Source organism: Lissotriton helveticus, chromosome 2_1 (genome assembly GCF_964261635.1).
Source record: "Lissotriton helveticus chromosome 2_1, aLisHel1.1, whole genome shotgun sequence".
In the NCBI taxonomy this organism is placed as follows: domain Eukaryota; kingdom Metazoa; phylum Chordata; class Amphibia; order Caudata; family Salamandridae; genus Lissotriton; species Lissotriton helveticus.
In genome coordinates, this window is record NC_136059.1 from 1,515,851,181 (window position 1) to 1,515,870,144 (window position 18,964).

An 18,964-nucleotide genomic window follows, 5' to 3' on the forward strand; every position below is an offset into this window, starting at 1 on the left:
AGAACAAGGTTTTATTAGAGTTTGTCCTGCCTTTTTGTTTTTGCGACTGTTACACGTTGAATTTACATGTTTTTGTGTTGCACATTTTCCTAAAGAAGCTATTAAGATACGTCAGGCCAAAAATACCTCACAAATGCCACAATAACCGGCATCATTTTAAATTACATTATTATCTTTGTGTCATCTCTCAAACGATAGTTTACTTTTTAGTGTAGGTGTCTCTGTAACAGATCGTTTTATTTGACTGCATTGATGTATTGTTCTTTTATGTATCTCCTTTGTGAATCCGAAATAAAAATATGTGACTATGACACACGGGAAGTAGTGGGGGTAACTGGAGAGTGTTGTAAATATTTCCTAATCACAAACCAGCACGTGATTCTTCATAATACTTTGAATCTGCAGTCTTTCCTTGCTCTCTTTTGCATTCTTTATGGCCTCTGTGTTGAAATGTTCTCCTGCAACTTTCTATTCTGTTTCTTGATTCTAACCCTCGAGTTCACTAAAGCACGAGTATTAGCTCAACTGTTGCCCAAGTATCCACTTTATAAATCTTTGTTTCATCACTTTCTTTAAAATTCCTGCTGCTTTAGAAATTCCTACAAAAAGGGGGTGGTGATGGACAGAGTATCTGAGTTAATCAGAACACTCCTACTCAGTCAACAGATCAGGGCTTGATCCATCACTGTTTTTTAGCTCACTGCACCATCCCAGTTCAGAACCTGGCTATATGCAAATTAGTCTGTCCCTGGCCCAGTGCATCATGGGAACAGGGCAGACCAAACTACCAAGCCAATTCTTCACTGGAAAGGAAACAAGCTTCCGGGGACCGGTTTCTGGCATTACAGCCGTCTTCGGCCCGGTTTGCTTGAATCCTGATGGTGCAATGAGCAAGGGACTCATGTCTGAGCATACCCTTCCACACTCATGGTGGCCAAAATAATTACAAAAAGGGGGTGGTGATGGACAGAGTATCTGAGTTAATCAGAACACTCCTACCCAGTCAACAGATCAGGGCTTGATCCATCACCGTTTTTTAGCTCACTGCACCATCCCAGTTCAGAACCTGGCTATATGCAAATTAGTCTGTCCCTGGCCCAGTGCATCATGGGAACAGGGCAGACCAAACTACCAAGCCAATTCTTCACTGGGAAGGAAACAAGCTTCCGGGGACCGGTTTCTGGCATTACAGCCGTCTTCGGCCCGGCTTGCTTGAATCCTGATGGTGCAATGAGCAAGGGACTCATGTCTGAGCATACCCTTCCACACTCATGGTGGCCAAAATAATTACAAAAAGGGGGTGGTGATGGACAGAGTATCTGAGTTAATCAGAACACTCCTACCCAGTCAACAGATCAGGGCTTGATCCATCACCGTTTTTTAGCTCACTGCACCATCCCAGTTCAGAACCTGGCTATATGCAAATTAGTCTGTCCCTGGCCCAGTGCATCATGGGAACAGGGCAGGCCAAACTACCAAGCCAATTCTTCACTGGAAAGGAAACAAGCTTCCGGGGACCGGTTTCTGGCATTACAGCCGTCTTCGGCCCGGCTTGCTTGAATCCTGATGGTGCAATGAGCAAGGGACTCATGTCTGAGCACACCCTTCCACACTCATGGTGGCCAAAATAATTACAAAAAGGGGGTGGTGATGGACAGAGTATCTGAGTTAATCAGAACACTCCTACCCAGTCAACAGATCAGGGCTTGATCCATCACCGTTTTTTAGCTCACTGCACCATCCCAGTTCAGAACCTGGCTATATGCAAATTAGTCTGTCCCTGGCCCAGTGCATCATGGGAACAGGGCAGACCAAACTACCAAGCCAATTCTTCACTGGAAAGGAAACAAGCTTCCGGGGACCGGTTTCTGGCATTACAGCCGTCTTCGGCCCAGCTTGCTTGAATCCTGATGGTGCAATGAGCAAGGGACTCATGTCTGAGCATACCCTTCCACACTCATGGTGGCCAAAATAATTACAAAAAGGGGGTGGTGATGGACAGAGTATCTGAGTTAATCAGAACACTCCTACCCAGTCAACAGATCAGGGCTTGATCCATCACCGTTTTTTAGCTCACTGCACCATCCCAGTTCAGAACCTGGCTATATGCAAATTAGTCTGTCCCTGGCCCAGTGCATCATGGGAACAGGGCAGACCAAACTACCAAGCCAATTCTTCACTGGAAAGGAAACAAGCTTCCGGGGACCGGTTTCTGGCATTACAGCCGTCTTCGGCCCGGCAATGTTTATAGAATCATGGCTCAAGCAGAATTATCTCCCCAAGGTAATTTTTCCTACTTCACAGGGTTCCAGCAACAACCCTCTCCAGGGGAGACAATCAGACCCATAGTGGCAAAAATACTCAACTACAGGGATCCAGATATCATAGTGCAAGCGACCAGGTAAAAGAACCTCCAACTGATGATCTTGCCAGACTATACTTTGGCTGTACAACACCAGTGGACCTCCTTCATGACAATACAAAATGTGCGAGCTAGGCCTCATACATGCCCTCATCTTTACCGCCCAACTTAAAATGATTTGGGATTAGTGAGCACATTTTTCATGAATCCCATAAATGCCTGGACTTAGTTAGAAAAGTACTACAACACAGGGGATTGACAGCCCACTCAACCATTATCCCAACATCTTCTGTGTTACCGGCTCAGGAAGCATCCATCTGAATGGCAGTAAGTATCACGCCTTCGCCAACCCAATCTCAGGAAGAATGACAGGCTGCATTAAACGGGGCAGCCTCGCTTAAGGACATCAACACGTGCAGACCATTTGATTAAGCAGTAAGTGCAACATCTGATACAGAGATGGCCTATGGTCCATACCAGCGGTCACACCACAAACTGTTGATGATTTATTATAATTCCATCTATTGGTTCCGCATTTTTCATGTTTATGTGGCATTACTCAGGGGTCTCCAACCAGTCGAGCGCGAGCTACCGGTAGCTCATCAACAACCTACAAGTACCTCGCATCCCCGATGCCCGCTTCTGTCCTTTATCATTGTCATTATGTTATTTTTGGGCTTTTCTGGCCTCTCATTCGTTCTAGCACAGTGCGTGACGTCAGCCCGGTGTGAGCAGTGTGTGATTCAATCAAGATGAGACTCACTGCCCTGCTGCCACCTCAGAGGTACCACGTGGCCTGACACAGCGTGCATCATGGCAATAAGTAAAAGAGATCCAATCCTGAGAGACCATCACCCGGCAGGGCCCACATGTGATTCAGAGGAGTGGTACCTTTCCTCTTATTTCTGGCAAGGAATGCCTGCCTATCATGACCACAAAGGGTGCGCAGACACTGGTGGCGACCGCTTAAATATGTTATTCCTCCTGCCAGCAGCTGCAAGGGTTAAGTTTCACCTTTTAGCCACGTGGGACAGAGCAAGCTGTGCTCTTTCGTGCAGCATAGATTAGGCGTCAGAAGATGATTTAGTCCTCCAGAGGCCACCCTGGCAGACAATGGATGCAGCCTGGTAAAAATAGGCAAGAGCACTGACCTTAGCCCTCATTAAAAGACTCCTCTGCAGCCACCGTAAAACAGCACTGCAGGCAGCATGCAATCTGTGCACTCTCCTCAGCCCCAGGCCCAGTCAAGAGAAAAGTTTCTGCAGCTTCTGCCTAGCGTGAAGCCATCGGGGAGGAGGAGAAAAAGAGAGAGAAAAGAGAGAGAAAAGAGAGAGAGAAAAGAGAGAGAGAAAGAGAGAGAGAGAGAGAGAAAGAGAAAGAGAAAGAGAAAGAGAGAGAGAAAGAGAAAGAGAGAGAGAGAAAGAGAGAGAGAAAGAGAAAGAGAAAGAGAGAAAGAGAAAGAGAAAGAGAAAGAGAAAGAGAAAGAGAAAGAGAAAGAGAAAGAGAAAGAGAGAGAGAGAGAGAGAGAGAGAGAGAAAGAGAAAGAGAAAGAGAAAGAGAAAGAGAAAAGAGAAAGAGAAAGAGAAAGAGAGAGAGAGAGAGAGAGAGAGAGACTCTGCCCCTGCCATATGCGCGATCCAGCAGAGCAGCACAGCAAGCACCGGGAGTAACACAAAGTTCCGGAAACCCTTCAATCATCTGGGTGCACTTTGTGGGGAACCAAATAGGGATGTGAGATATTTACTTCAGGTAATTAGTCTTAGGATAGATAGTTTGAAATACCTTGACCTTAAGTGCAGCCTACATGGGTAATCCTTTCTGATTTACGCTTGGCCTGCGGGCAAATATAGATTTGTCTACTGTTGCACAGAGAGGCATATTTATCTATAAAACATTGTATACTTAGGAACAGCTAGCACACAGATAAAATAAATCATGTGTCAAATGTGGCAATGAGAATATTTGTCCAATTTGAGCCTTCACTGGAAACGTCTTGGGCAAAATAGTTTTGTTTCATAACAGGATTAAAGAAAGTTTCTCCACCTTTACTTATCCTATATTTTTTTTAAAGAAAATACGTGTTGCCTTCTACAAATGTCTACAGGACAATGGATTTTGTGAGGTTAGTTTATGTCGGACTATGACCAAACTACTTTACTGTGACACCAAATAAACAAGCATTTGCAATGCAATAGGTCTCGCATTAGGAAAGTTTGAGCTATTGGTATTGTAAATGACATTTTTTTTATTTATGTGTTGGTTTTGACAATAGCGAAATTAATAGCTTTGTCAGTTACAATGCCAATAGTTTTAACTTTCGCAAATGTGACACCTATAGCATTTGTAATGCAATGTGTGTTGTATTTACGTGACTTAGATGTATTGATATTACAAATAACAATGGCTTTCAATTTTTTTAATAATTAATACTTAAATCAAAGTTACTGTAATTTATAATGGCAATAGCTTAAACGTTTATAAATAACTTTTGTGAAGATTATGTTCAGTGTATTTTATTGTGACGAAAATCCAAGAACATTGCATTTGCACCTACACACACACATAGCCACACACACACACAGAGCCACACACACACACACACACACACACACATATAGATGTGGTGGATATGGTGGTGGTGGATCTGGTGGATATGGTGGTGGTGGATGTGGTGGTGGATGTGGTGGTGGTGGATGTGGTGGTGGCGGATGCGGTGGATGTGGTGGTGGATGTGGTGGTGGTGGTGGATGTGGTGGATGTGGATGTGGTGGTGAATGTGGTGGTGAATGTGGTGGTGGATGTGGTGGTGGATGATGTGGTGGTGGATGTGGTGGTGGATGTGGTGGTGGTGGATGTGGTGGTGGTGGATGTGGTGGTGGATGTGGTGGGGGATGTGGTGGTGGATTTAGTGGTGAATTTGGTGGAGGTGGTGGTGGATGTGGTGGTGGATGTGATGGTGGTGGTGGATGTGGTGGTGGATGTGGTGGTGGTGGTGGTGGAGGTGGTGGATGTGGTGGACGTGGTGGTGAATGTGGTGGTGAATGTGGTGGTGGATGTGGTGGTGGATGTGGTGGTGGATGTGGTGGTGGATGTGGTGATGGATGTGGTGATGGATGTGGTGATGAATGTGGTGGTGGATGTGGTGGTGGATGTGGTGGTGGATGTGGTGGTGGATGTGGTGGTGGATGTGGTGGTGGATGTGGTGTTGATGGTAGATGTGGTGGTGGATGCGGTGGATGTGGTGGTGGTGGATGCGCTGGATGTGGTGGATATGGTGGTGGATGTGGTGGTGGATGTGGTGGTGGATAAGGTGGAAGTGGATGTGGTGGATGTGGTGGTGGATGTGGTGGTGGATGTGGCAATGGATTTGGCGGTGGATGTGGTGGTGGATGTGGTGGTGGATGTGGTGGTGGATATGGTGGATGTGGTGGACGTAGTGGATGTGGTGGGGTAGTTTGTTGCAGAAAGTTGACCGAGGGTTAGTTCCATTGTATTGTGTCGAAGAATTAGCGTGGGGCTCTGTGACAGCATATCCACTCCCTAACCAGGAGCTTCTTTACACCAGTTTTATAGCCAATCATGACGTCCATGCTTCATTTCCTCCAGCTGCCACACGCACATCCCTAACCAAAATGATGCCTCCCCTCCACACAAAGCCAACAAAAAACTGAAAGTCTGGGGCCACCAGTAGATGAGGCGGGAGAATCATCAGCGCAGTATCATCCATGGCTCAGTGCAGAAAGGGAGTAAAAGCTTACTCACACCGCTGCATCAGTGTTCAGCAGTTACTATTGCAAAATGGTTATGTGCACACTGGCACTGTGCATGTCCTAAAGCATGAAGAGCAAACCTGTTGGTGATTAGTGAAAGCTGACCCCGAGCGTACGACACAAGCTTAAGGTCACTAGGCCCAATTGTCACCTGAAAAACTGCTCCTCGGCCACGGCAGTGCAAAGTATGGGAAGCCCAAACAGAGTACAGACCCGGTGTGGACACTGCAACCCATGCCAAAACAACACAACTGAACTGCTAAGGTGCAGTTCAGCTGCCACAACCATGCTTCAACCCCCGCTCCAGAGCCGATACACTAAGCACCGCAGTCGTTCGTCTGTCACAAAACACGTGAAATGCGGCACTGCAAAAATGGGTCACTCAAAAAACACACACAGCAATAGTTCTCCGCAGGGCCGGAACAGCGATCAGCCTTTACCCCAGAAAGGAAACTAAACGAGTGCTGTAGTGAACCCACGGTGCAAACACAGGACAGAAAATACCTACGTTATGTATTTCCTAAAGACCCTGAGCACACCCCTACCTCATCTATCTATTACCAGCGACTCTGAGGGGCAACTTGGAAACGCACAAGATGCAGAGGGTGCAGCATGGACGAGCGACTCACCATGGCACCATCTTTAACAAAAGTCTCAAGCATTTTTGGAGAATCAGGGAATTGCATACCAAATTTCAATAAGCCGCTTGAGAAATAAAATATGGATTTTATATAGTTCTCGGCTAGGTTTCTTACTGTTTCGTCTCCTTATTTGATTTGCATTAAACATGTGGAGAACATAAGAGGATGCTCACCCTCAATTAACAAGAGCAGTTAAGGTATCACGGTCGCCGTCTCGAAAACCGGAAGTTCTGGAGCGTCAAGCCTGTCGTGGGGCGGGACTTCCGCCTGCTGCGGGAAGCCCGCGCCCACGGAGGGCGTGGCCGAGAGGAGCAAGTGGCGGCTGAGGCCGCCGATGCAAGTGCGGGGCTCCCATGAGTGAGGGAAGCCCCGCTGTGCCATGTGATGCAGCGGAGATGACACCAGGGGAGTCATGAGTGTGACGGAGCCTGTAGCAGCGCAGCGACAAAAGAGCCCGGTGAGTGGGGTTAGTTCTAAGGGGGGGGAGGGGAGAGGAGGGGGGAGGGGTGTGTGTGTGCGCACACGCACTCTCTATTGCAGGGGGCTGACTTGCCTCAGAAGCGGGACAGGAGATGTGCACGCCGCGTGGCTGTACGTGGGCGTACACCTGCTGAAATCGCTATGCGCGTGCCCATCTCCTGTCCCACTTCCGAGGCAATTCCCTAACAATAGAGCTGCTGGAGACAGCAGCGCTTCGCGCTGCTTATGCCAGTTCGACCTAAAAATATACTTTCCTCTTTAAAGGGCGAGCAGATAATCGAAGTTATTTGACATGCAGGTTAGGTCATGTTTGTACGATTTTTCGAAGCCTGCTCTGTTCTAAGGTCAGGCACTGGTTCGGGGCCTTCCATTTCAGGGGTTTTACAGCAGTATAGGGTTTTGCCTGAACGTTTCATGTCTCAGAAGTGGGTAATTTGTGATCAATATTTGTTTGCACGGACGGATATTACTGCTTAGTTTTAACCATAATAGTGTAATTCACAGAGTCACTCATTGGAAATGAAATGCCACACATACACATTCTAAAAACATAGAAATGTCCCAAGTAAGCAACCTGAAATTTGGCAGCTGTGACCACAAACATCATTTTACATTTCTTTGCATTACATTTTAGTTAAATGATGAGAGAGATGCAAAAAAACGTTCTGGCTTCGTTTTGTGCCTAGGGACAACATGCAAGACGTACCTTATTAAACAAAAAAATCCCTGTAAAACGCTGCTTTAATTTAATAAAATAATAGGAGACATTTCAAATGAAGTGTTAATTTGATGGCATAATGAACAGAAGGTTCTTAAGTCTTAACACATTACTTTAAATTCATCCCATTTTCAAAAAGTACCTACCCCCTGTAGTGCCTATAGACACTCAGCCAGCTTAAATGGAGAACCTCACGGGCGGGTTGGTGGAGAGAAGATTTTGGGGTGGCTTGCCCTCATCTCTTTTGCGGTCCTTGCTTGGGTATATCCTTTACCTTACTACTTGGTTTCAGGCATTGGGTTCTCACCCTTCTTTGATATATTTCACAGTTGAGGCCTGTGCCATACCTACCATAGTTCTACTTATTACATGGCAAGTGTGGACGTTTGCTGGTTACATGGCACTAGCCCCCCCCCCCCTCACTGCCAGGTGATGTAGATTAGCAGTGAGAGCCCTAACTATTTCGAAGAGCAGGAAAGACCATTTTCCTACCTGCATAGGGTCTCCTACAATGTCCGGTTTAAACTTATACAATTCTATATTCCACATAGAACTTCCTTGGCGCGGTTTACGACCCAAGAGATGCTGGAACACTGTGCCCTAGGTGTCATGATGATAATGTAGATTTTAAACAAATGATGTGGAGCGGTCACCATTTGCAGCCTTACTGACTGAAGGTTAATATTGTTTTGGGCCTATTAACTGGAAGAATGGACCCTACTCATTTTGAAGGATGAATATTGGGTCTGTTAAAAAGCCTAAGAAAGATAAGCTTGTAACTAGATTTACTGACCTAGCTTTGCTGATAGTTAAGAAAGAACTAACATTTGGGTGGAAGGAAGGTAGGCCAACCCCATCCAGTAAATGAACAGTAACGTTGCAGTTTGGGCTGAGGCGGAAATGTATGCCCTACAAAGAGAAGACAAGAGGGGCTCAACAACCTTTCACTGGGAAGAGTTACTCTTTTGACTGCTTTGAAAAAGATGATTAGCCTCCTTAAACTTGGAATTAAATCCAAGTACACAGTATAAATGTCCTGTACCTACCTGCATGTTTGATGTTCAGAATACTTCTCTAATGGTACACCTATTTCAAAATCTCACCTTTGCCTAGTGTAGCTGGCTGGGAGGTTTGGGGACCTAATTGAAGGTTTGGCTCAAAAAAGTGGGGGGAGAGAGGTGCGTTTTTCATTTACCTGAGCTCCGATTTTGGAAACAGATTTGTACTCGGAGCAACTAACTTCATTGGATATGCCCTTTTTGTCCCTATGCTGAACATGATTATCTGTGTTTCCTGTGTTCAATAAAGATCTTTTGTAAAAAGCATTGTCTGTTTACGATCATTAAGAGTAGTTAGAAAGATAATACCAGTCGCTGTGTCTGTAGTTATTTATTACACTTCTCTGATTGGCCATGGACTTTTTTCATAGCTGCATAATTAAATAATTCTTCAGGCAGACTGCAAAAGTTGAAAACATGTTATCAAGCTATTGTTGAGCAATAATACTCTCACCTACTGCATATGCAGCATAACACATCTCGTGATCCCTATGGATGGTTTAGAGCTCTATTTTCTATTCCAATCCACTTTGATTTATCCTAATGCTTTTGATCAGGAATTCTTTCGGAAAAGGATTGTCTGCTTGACATTTGAACAGTGAATTATTCTGTCACCAAATGTACTTCATATGAAGTGCAGTAGATTCTTCAAATTCTTTGAAAGTGTCGATTTTCCTTCCTGGTAGAACCTCTCATTGCCAGTTGTGCTGACATCACCCCCAGAAGATTGGTATGCAGTTGCTGCTGCTATTGTTGGGCCCAGGTGCCCTCAATTGTCAAGTTGTATACATGCTCTCCTCCGCACATAATGGAAGTATCCTTGGTAATTGTCACTTGTGGCTAAAGGCGGAGAAATTACCTGGTCGGTACCAAATTGTTGTTCCTCCAATATTGTATTCTATGCTGAACTCTGGCCTCCACCAACATTAGACTTTCCCACTGACCCACCGCTTTTGACCATATCCAAGTCAAGCTCTCTTGCAGTGGGTGCATATAAAAGTGAGCATATGGAACTACTGCAATCCAAGATGCCATAATACCCATCAATTTCATTCTCATTGCCAAAGGACACAACATCTAGTATAGGGGAAGCATATACTGAAAGGACTTAATTCTCACAATCTTGTTCTTGGAGTGGGCTTTGACTTTCACTGTGCTCAGAATGCCTCCCAAGAAAGGTTGTATTGTTGGGGTCAGAGACAGGATTTCTTAGAATTAACTGTGCATTCCAATCTCTGCAGAGGTGATACAATTTGTTGAGGGTGTGCTAGACATTGCTGTTGTTCGCTGCTCTAGATCAGTCAGTCATTTAGATAAGGGGAGATAGTGAATGGCTCTGCTGCATAGCTGCGCCGTGACCATTGATAGATGTTTGGTAAAGAATTAGGGGGCTGTTGTGACCCCAAAGGGTAGTATTTTGTACCGAGTAATGTTGTCCGTTTACCAAAAACCTGAAATAGTGATGGTGTGCTGATGGATGGGGAAATAAAAGTAGCCATCCTGAGACTGAGCACTGCCATGTGATCTCATGTGCAGCACAGCACAAGCAACGGAATGGTGTCTTGAGTTGTCATTTTGAAGTGCTCTGAAACTATGTATTGATTGAGTGGCCTAGGATTAGTATTGGCCTTAGAATCCTGCCCTTCATGGGGATTAGAAAGCAAACAGAGTATACTGCTTGTCCTCTAAGAATCACTAGAACCAGCTCTATTGCCCCTTTTTAAAGCAATTCCCTCACCTTTTCCTGCAGTAGCCTTTGATGTTCTGGTTGATGATGTGATAAAGATGTGGTATGTTTAATGGTAGTGAGTAAAATTTCAAAATATAGCAGTAGGTGATGATGGATAAGACCCAAGATAGTGAGATTTGTTTCTACAATTTGAGGAAGAAAGTACCTTATTCTTTCCTGGACTGGTGTTGTGTGGCAGGGGACAGTGGAAGGGGTATGGCGGGTAAGTCACTGTTGAGCACCTCTACCTTTTTTCTGGTTATTGCTGAGGAGTCTTCTTTGGTAATTCTTAGAAGTTCTTATCTCCTGAAAGAGCTGTTGATGTGGCAATGCAGGGAGCTGTGGTGTGGCTGCAGCTTTGGCTCTTGCTCTTACCTTTTAGCGCTGAAACCCAGGCTTGCCTGTTTCGGTCTGAAATGGCCTGTACCTTTAGCTACTTCAGTGTCTATTTAAAATCTTTTTGTGGACCAAATAATACTCTGTGTCAAAGGGGGCAATTTTACAGATGCTGTTGGACCTCAGAACAGAAGACAATGATACTGAGCTAGGCACGTCTTCGGAGTAAGACTGTAATGTTTGTGTCTGTGGACGTGCTTTCGGCTGCATCCAGTGCGCATCTAAGATTGGCATTAGAAGGGATTTCCTCCTCCTGACCCAACTCCTTGCCTCTTTTCCAGTATTCCTCTGGCAGGTGTTTAACCAGATGCAGAAGTTTACCAAAGGAAAAAGGGGACACTTGTAACACTTTAAAACCGTTGGTTACGGGAAAAGTGACCTGCCGCAAAGTGAAAATCAGAATTGGGGAGCATAGGAGTAACATCCGACTAAAAAAGAACACAACGAAACTATGCTCACATTACATAGAAAAGAATCACACCTGTGACGAATTGCAATGGACAGTAATCGAAATGCTCATAGACAAGTCACGTAACCCAGAAAAAACGCTACATGAGAAGGAACAAAGGTGGGTGGACCGACTTGCCACCCATGAACATGGTCTTAACGATTCTGTTCCGTGGCACCAGTTTGCGAAAAAATGAAAATAAATAAAAAATGAAAATAATGAAATACCAGCGATTTGTTGTGAATCTCGGTGCTTTGTGGATTTAATCATACTCTTTACACCTTCATTAACCAGCATTTCAGGAGATCTACATCTGAGCTCCCCATTTCTCCTTTTACTCAAAAGTAACCCATTCACAAAAGACTAAATTTGCAAGTGGAATCGTTTATTATACCACGGTACCTTTAAGAAATGGACTATGAAACAAGGCTTGTACCTTTAAATAAACGGAGTCTCCGACGCCCCTTTGACATCCGGGGGCAGAGCCAGCACAAGTCTGAGGAACAGCCTCGCCGCGGGTAATGGAGTGTACACTTACCAAACTTTCCCCGGTAAGGTGCTCGAGCCCCTAATTATTCTGATTTGGGTTTCCTTCTCCACCCAGCACTGCGCTTTAAATAGCGTAAACCCCGTTTGGAGACAAGCGTTCCTGCAACTCAGGTAGGACCAATTTTATCTGTCTCCTACTTTCATTGAGAACAACGTAACCAAAATATAGCGCGTTTTCTTTGAACTAACGTTTTCAAACTGATAAGCCCGGTCAATACAACTGGGGCACGAGATACTTAACCTCATACTTAACCTTATTCCCATACGCCACATCGCTACATTATTACCATGCGAATGTCTTTTTATCATTCCGGGGTAGACATAAAATAACCGCCGTCTCCCCACATGCGCGCAGCGCTGCGTCTTGAGATCTTTTCTCGCTCTCTTTTCAATTATTGTGTCAAGGTTATAGCGAGATATGGTATTAACATGACACAGTACTCGATCATGTTCTTGATATAAAAAGTCTGATATAAAAAAAGTCCGATCATGGCACAGAGAGCCTTGTTTCCCAACAGCCCTGTACTGTGTCACTGCCAGTGTTTCAATGTCGCCCTTTCACAGTTTTTTAATCCAACCAAATGCACAAAAGCTTAGCAACAAAAAAAAGTTGATGACAAAATGTTATAAAATGTTATAAAATAATTTTTGTTCCCACGGAAAACAGTAAACAAAACACAGACCATGCAGACAATGTATCCCTGCAGTACAATCAGATTGTTCTGACTACCACAATTTGTTGTATGTCTATTTATCATTTTCTTTTAGAAAACGCTGATCCTAGCATCACGATTGGTAAAGACTGACCAATTGAAGAATACCGCACAAATCGTGTGAGTATTAGTACACGTTTGTTAGTCCTGACGAAAGCTTCATAGACCCCTAGGGCCAAAGGAGCTGAAACATGTCGACAATTTACTAATACCAATAGATCTAGTAACTCGATCTTTTCAAGTATGAACACATTTTTAATGTGAGGGAGCTCACCCCCATTAAACTTTTTGGGTGCTCTTTCCTCCTATTTTAAAGATTTTTTCCTTTTTTGTAAAGTTTGTTTTGTACACCTTTTGTGGGACTAAATCCTCTATCTCTGACACTGCACTTTGAGACCGGAGGTACCTCTGGTTGAGGTCGGCACCTATCACCTTTTGGAATACCCAATGATAACTGCCATGACTTCAATGTGGGGCGGATGAAACACATATACCGCACTCCCCAATTTACATTGTTTTCTTTGAGGGTTTCCAATCACTTTTCCCGTAACCAACGGTTTTAAAGTGTTACAAGTGTCCCCTTTTTCCTTTGATAAACTTCTGCTCTTACCCTGGGGAAAGAAAAGGGTACACAGCTTCCTCAACCCTCCCAGTTGATTTACTTATTTGTTTAACCAGATGCACCAGCTTTTCCCAGTGGTACCCATCATATCAGGACACCAGGGCCAATGAACTGGCTATGCACCATCTACCCACAGATCTACCCTTTTACCAAGACTGCCAATCTTACTACTATCCTTTGTGTGAAGGCCCTTTTCCTAACTGTATAGACAACCAGGGAATCTGATGGTACATGGCCTCTAAAATGCAAGGGATCCTCTGGTGCTGCTTTGTACTTGTTCTGTACTTTTGGGGTGGAAACCCTTGTATTTACAGGGTCCTTTAAGTTCTCAGCTGCACAATTTGCTGTTTAGCACGAGAGGAATTGGGCCAAGCGTTCTATATTGTAACATTTCTCCACTAAAAAGTGATATTCCTCCTTAACCACAAGTAATTTAACTTTGTGGTGAAAATGAGAGGGAGGAGGGCTCAAAACAAACCTCAAATCATACCTCCCCACACCGAACCCAGAGAATGGAGAAAACCGCACGCTCTCACATATCGAAATAGCCTCCAGTGGAGGACAGAAGAGATCACTCCACACTTACTCAGAAAAATAATGCTGGCCGTTCGATAGTCCTGCTCTAGATTACCTATGGAATGGGGTTCCGCCACTGGTCACTGCAAAGGTTCCTTTTGTTATTTTCATTTCTTGCTATAAGTTATAGTAAGTATTGCTGCACGCATCTCTCCTGGGTAGGAAAGGCTTTAAATACCGAATAATTACTATGCGCAGAGTATTTCAACTATTGAGCAGAATATATGGGCACCCAAATAGATTACTACGATGTAACACGTTAATAATTAGGGTGAAGGTAGCAGTACTAATCTGACAAGTTGGCTGTCCAGTAGTATTTCTCAGGGGTGCCTCAACTGTCCACATGGAACCAGTATAGCCCCTTATTGAAGCTAAGCTCTTTGCAAAACCAGAATTCCAGTGCCAGAATTACATTTGCCCCAAAGAATGGCTGTTCAGGAACTGGTGCTTGCTGAAACCAAAGCTCAGAAACTTTGCAAAAAAGGCAACCACCATGGCCCACACAGCTGATCTCAGCACTGAGGTCTCTATCTAAAGTTTCAATCTCAGGAACCTAGCCACCACACAAAAGATTCTTTGGATTCCCGCTGATAGAGGGTTCAAAGTCAAAAAGGCCTGAACTCAAGACACACAGGGGTGGTCCATCCCCACAAATGCTACGTTTGATCTTGGTAAAAGATTTCATCTTCCATGCAAAGGTCCTTACCAAATGTGCTATTGTTACTTGTGGAGGAGCTGAAAAGAAAAGTGTGCTCTTGGTGCCTAGATTTAGAGAAAATCTTCAGAGCATTCATTATAATTGTTAGAGGGACGTAGGTAAATATCTAGGTTAATGGTGTCCAATGTAGAGTAGAGATGGAAAAATGATAATTTGTCTAGAAAAACTACTGACTATATGAATTAGCGCAGCTAAAAATATCATGTATGTATATTTATCTCATGTGGATAGCTTAAAAATCTGGCACAGAGCTGACCCGGATAGTCCAACATTGGACACTGGAGGTTCTAGGAGTTCACAAGTATGTAGCTTCTATAAATGTAGCAATGTCCATATACAGATTAAAAAGGCATTATTAGAAAACCAACTGTCCACCAGTACCAAGCAAAAACGATCATGCAATTTTAACAAGACTGTTTCTCCACTTTGAAGTGCCAGAAGTAATGTAGATGGACAGTGCTCTAAACTGTATTTGAGATATAGTGTCACCTCACTTCAACCTGCCTTACCTGAAAAATACACAATAGTTTCTCATCATTTAGAAAACGTGTATGAGCCTGATTCTAGTCTTAAACACACTGGAAGCAAAATATAGGAGAAAAAAAGAGTTAGAATTTTTCTCATTGTCTTTTGATGCCGCAAAAGACCAGTCTCAACTAAAAGAAATTTCCGACAGATGTTGTGGGTTTAGGAGTTCAATTGGTGGACTTTTTTTTACATGTTTACTAACCTTTGGAATGGGTGATGCTTCCTCTGCTCCCCAAGAATGGATGATTCAGAGGATAGTCCTCTTCCTCTTCTTTAATAGGGAAGGAAATAACCTCATACCCTGTAATTACACAGAATGTTGATTTTTATAAAATAGCATGATCAAAGGTGTATATTCTCTTTTCATTCTCTGAATGGAGATAAGCAGGGCAGGTATGTTCTTTGTCTGTGCTTTGTACTTCTTTGAAAGTACTTCTGGGGTTATCACTTACTGCTGTTGAGAAACTGGAGAAGAAGAGTTAACTATGTAAGTTTGTGAAACATGAATCATGAAGTCTACATAGGGTTCCAGAAGCAACACGTATAAGGGGGAATCATGAAATGATTAACTTGTCACAGAATGCCCAATTACCTCAGCTCAAACTCCTGTGTAGAGCACCTGCCACAAGAAAGAGCTACTAAAGTGTTATTTCCATCAGGATAAAAATGTGGGAGCCTTTACAATGTGGCTACCACTATGGATGTCTATCCGGGGACAGGAAGCACAAAAAAATATCTCCATCCCAGCAATGGCTGTGTGCATTTTCTCCTCCAGTTCTCTGCATAAAGAGGGTTGTTTAGAAGCACCTCACTTTAAGTCTTATTACCAGGAAGCTGTTTTGCCGCACATAGTGCTCTGGTTTTGCCCTCATTGTCTGAAGTCAGCAACTCAAATGATGAAACACATTTTTGGCTGTTGGTACCTTTTGTCTGTGCCTGTGTTGTCTGATAAAGCTGCTGAGATCTACTGGATGCATTTTATGCAATTCAGTGTGTGGAGTAAGGTGCCCTGCGTTGAAGGGAAGCCAGCAATGCACTTTGCTTAATGCCATATACCTGGCACCATGGTCTAGGTAGGGGGATGGATTTGTAGGGGTTGAAGGATGTGCTATATTTGAAATGATGGGCTAGGTTATTCTCAAAGGCTAGAATTGACTGGTTAATTGATAAATATGGCCACGAATTATGAACACGTTACAACAAACAACGGCTCACTGTGCTATGCATCTTGAAAACTGTGAATAGTTCCAAAAGCTAATAGCACCATTAAATAGTACCTGAACAATCAATGTTGCAAAATGTTGTAATGCAGAATGTCTTCAGTAGTGAAAATAAATGAATATCAATATTGTTGTACATAAAGTGTTCAGTGCTTGTGCAAAGAGACAAAATAAATTGAGACAGACAATATGTATATACACACACGCAAAGAGGAACAAAACATCATGCAAGTCAGAATAAGGTGCTTGCATAAAAATTATGCCAGTGTAACAGATCTAGTTAGACAAATTAATGCCTGGTCTAATAGCCCACAGAGTCAACGAAGTTTGACCCGAAAGTAATTCTAGGGTCATAATCAGCACCATGGTATTTAGAGGATAGCCATAAGATTTCTGTGAAAATAATCTCCAAGTATCATTATAAAGTGCACTTTTAAAGAAAGGCTGCCTGGCCAGAACAACTTATTTACATATATTTCACTCTATATTCTGCCATTCTAATATGTTGCTCAAAGACAGGGCAAAACAAAGGGCCAGTTGACTAAAAGTCCAGCAAAAAGAGTATTGCAAAATGCAATTAACCAAGGTATGTCATGCAAGGTGCATGACACGTGGGATGACAGTCTCACTGTAAACAGAAGGCATCAATGACAAAAAAGTGTCAAGGGATCATATAACTTCCCTAGGGGTAGGTCAAAAGGAGAGCTGTCATAGGTGCTGTTAAACAGATTTTAAATTAAAAAGGCTCTAAAAGTTACAATTATTTACAGATACTTCAAGATTTCAACAACTTCGCTTTTCACATGACATCAGAGGAAATCCAGACTATGATAGCAAAAACAAGGGTTCAGCTAAACAATTTGAGATGCCATTGGAGGCATCTGAAATCTCAATTACACTTACTGATTCAGCTATTCTTTAGCAGTCGGTAATGTGACCATCAGCGTCCAAACTTCTTTGCTCATTAAAGGTGACACTGGGCAAGCCGCCACTCAATCCAACATGGCATTTATTCTCCTGACAATATGGCTGGACTAATAGTGATGTGAGAAGTGGAAATAGCGCCTCCTCAAGAGGGGGAATGGGTATTTGTGACTGTTGCTTCTCAGTGGGCCTTTCACACAAAGAGGCTGCACTCGATTCAATTTAAATGTCGGTACCATGTTTATTCAACACCAGCAAGACTATGACATTTTAGCAGAGGCACCAGACTGGAGTGCTTAAGGTATCAAGCAGCAATAGGGAACACGATCCACACGATATGGCAGTGCCCCAATTTAAAAACCTTTTGGGAAGAAGAATTTTGAGAGCTATCGACCTCAACTCAATGATAGTACTTTTTAACATACTCGATGACGAAGGATTCACAAGGGTTGAACGAACCCTCTTTAGTTTGGGACTCACTCTGGGGAAAAGGAATGTCGCACAAATATGTAGAGAGAGCTCCCCCAAAGTATAAGGAAGTGAAGAGGGGCAAGGACTGTTGCCTTGTCCTTGGGATCTCCATATACAAGGCCATAGGATGCCCTCATAAACACTACCGCATATGGAATACATGGGTAAAACTTTAGCGATCCAAACTATGATGAATAAAGTCAAATGAATGCAGATTTGAATCGTGCTATGTGAGCGATGTTTTGTTAAGCTAAACCAATTATTACATGTGTTATCAAATTTACATTTGATTATAAAGTAGCGCACTTTATGTGTGTAACTTGCCTCATGTTTATAATGACACTTTGTTTTAGAAAAATTAATAAAGAAATGTATTTAAAAAAAATCAAAAATAGCACCAGAACAAGACGAAACACAGCACATGAACAGATTTATTTCTACCCATGCTTATGAAATCACCAACATTAATTGACCAGGTACTACTGAATAGCTTATCAAACTAATGAAAATATTGGAGAATCAGTGGTAGAAGTACCTAATTTCCATTCCAAAAAATCTAGTTCTGCTAATGTAAAAACTTAGAAACATACCCGTGCTGGGACTTGCCCCATGTTGTGCTCCCTTTCCATCAGGCTGATCCACCACAGAGGGATTTGACTCTTCCTTCTTCCCCGAGCAAATTTCAGAGTTTACAAACGGAATTTCTGGTGGGTAAAACACAACAAGATATATTGTAGATATAAGTACCTTGCAGATTACTATCCCTGGTAAAATATCATGGTCTATCCTTGTTTTGGAAGAGACTTAGAAAACATTCTTGCTAGTTTCATCCCTCGATCACAACATTTTAATATACTTTGGGGCCAAACAAAAAGTAATTCATAAGCTTTGGAGTATTCAAAATAATGCTGCCAGGCTCAGTCTGAAACAAAAGAAACTTCAGTAAAAAACCTTGCGCTGAAAGAGCTCCTGGGTTCCCTGTACAATAGTCACATTTTACGGTCCAAACACCCCAAAAAGATAAGGTCCAAAATCAAATCA

General features: G+C 43.2%; 1 protein-coding gene across 2 annotated transcripts in view; it reads right to left on the reverse strand.

The window, feature by feature from the left end:
• Positions 1-18,964, reverse strand: part of LOC144818733 (uncharacterized) — a 209,748-nt gene that overhangs the window by 22,402 nt on the left and 168,382 nt on the right. Inside the window, exons 7-8 of one of the 2 annotated variants that reach the window (XM_078676423.1) lie at positions 18,514-18,627; positions 15,511-15,609 (exon numbers count right to left, since the gene is read on the reverse strand). In XM_078676423.1, the coding sequence (XP_078532549.1) occupies positions 15,511-15,609; positions 18,514-18,627 (213 nt within the window). The remainder of the gene's footprint in view (positions 1-15,510; positions 15,610-18,513; positions 18,628-18,964) is intronic. The other variant, XM_078676424.1, reaches the window with a different exon arrangement.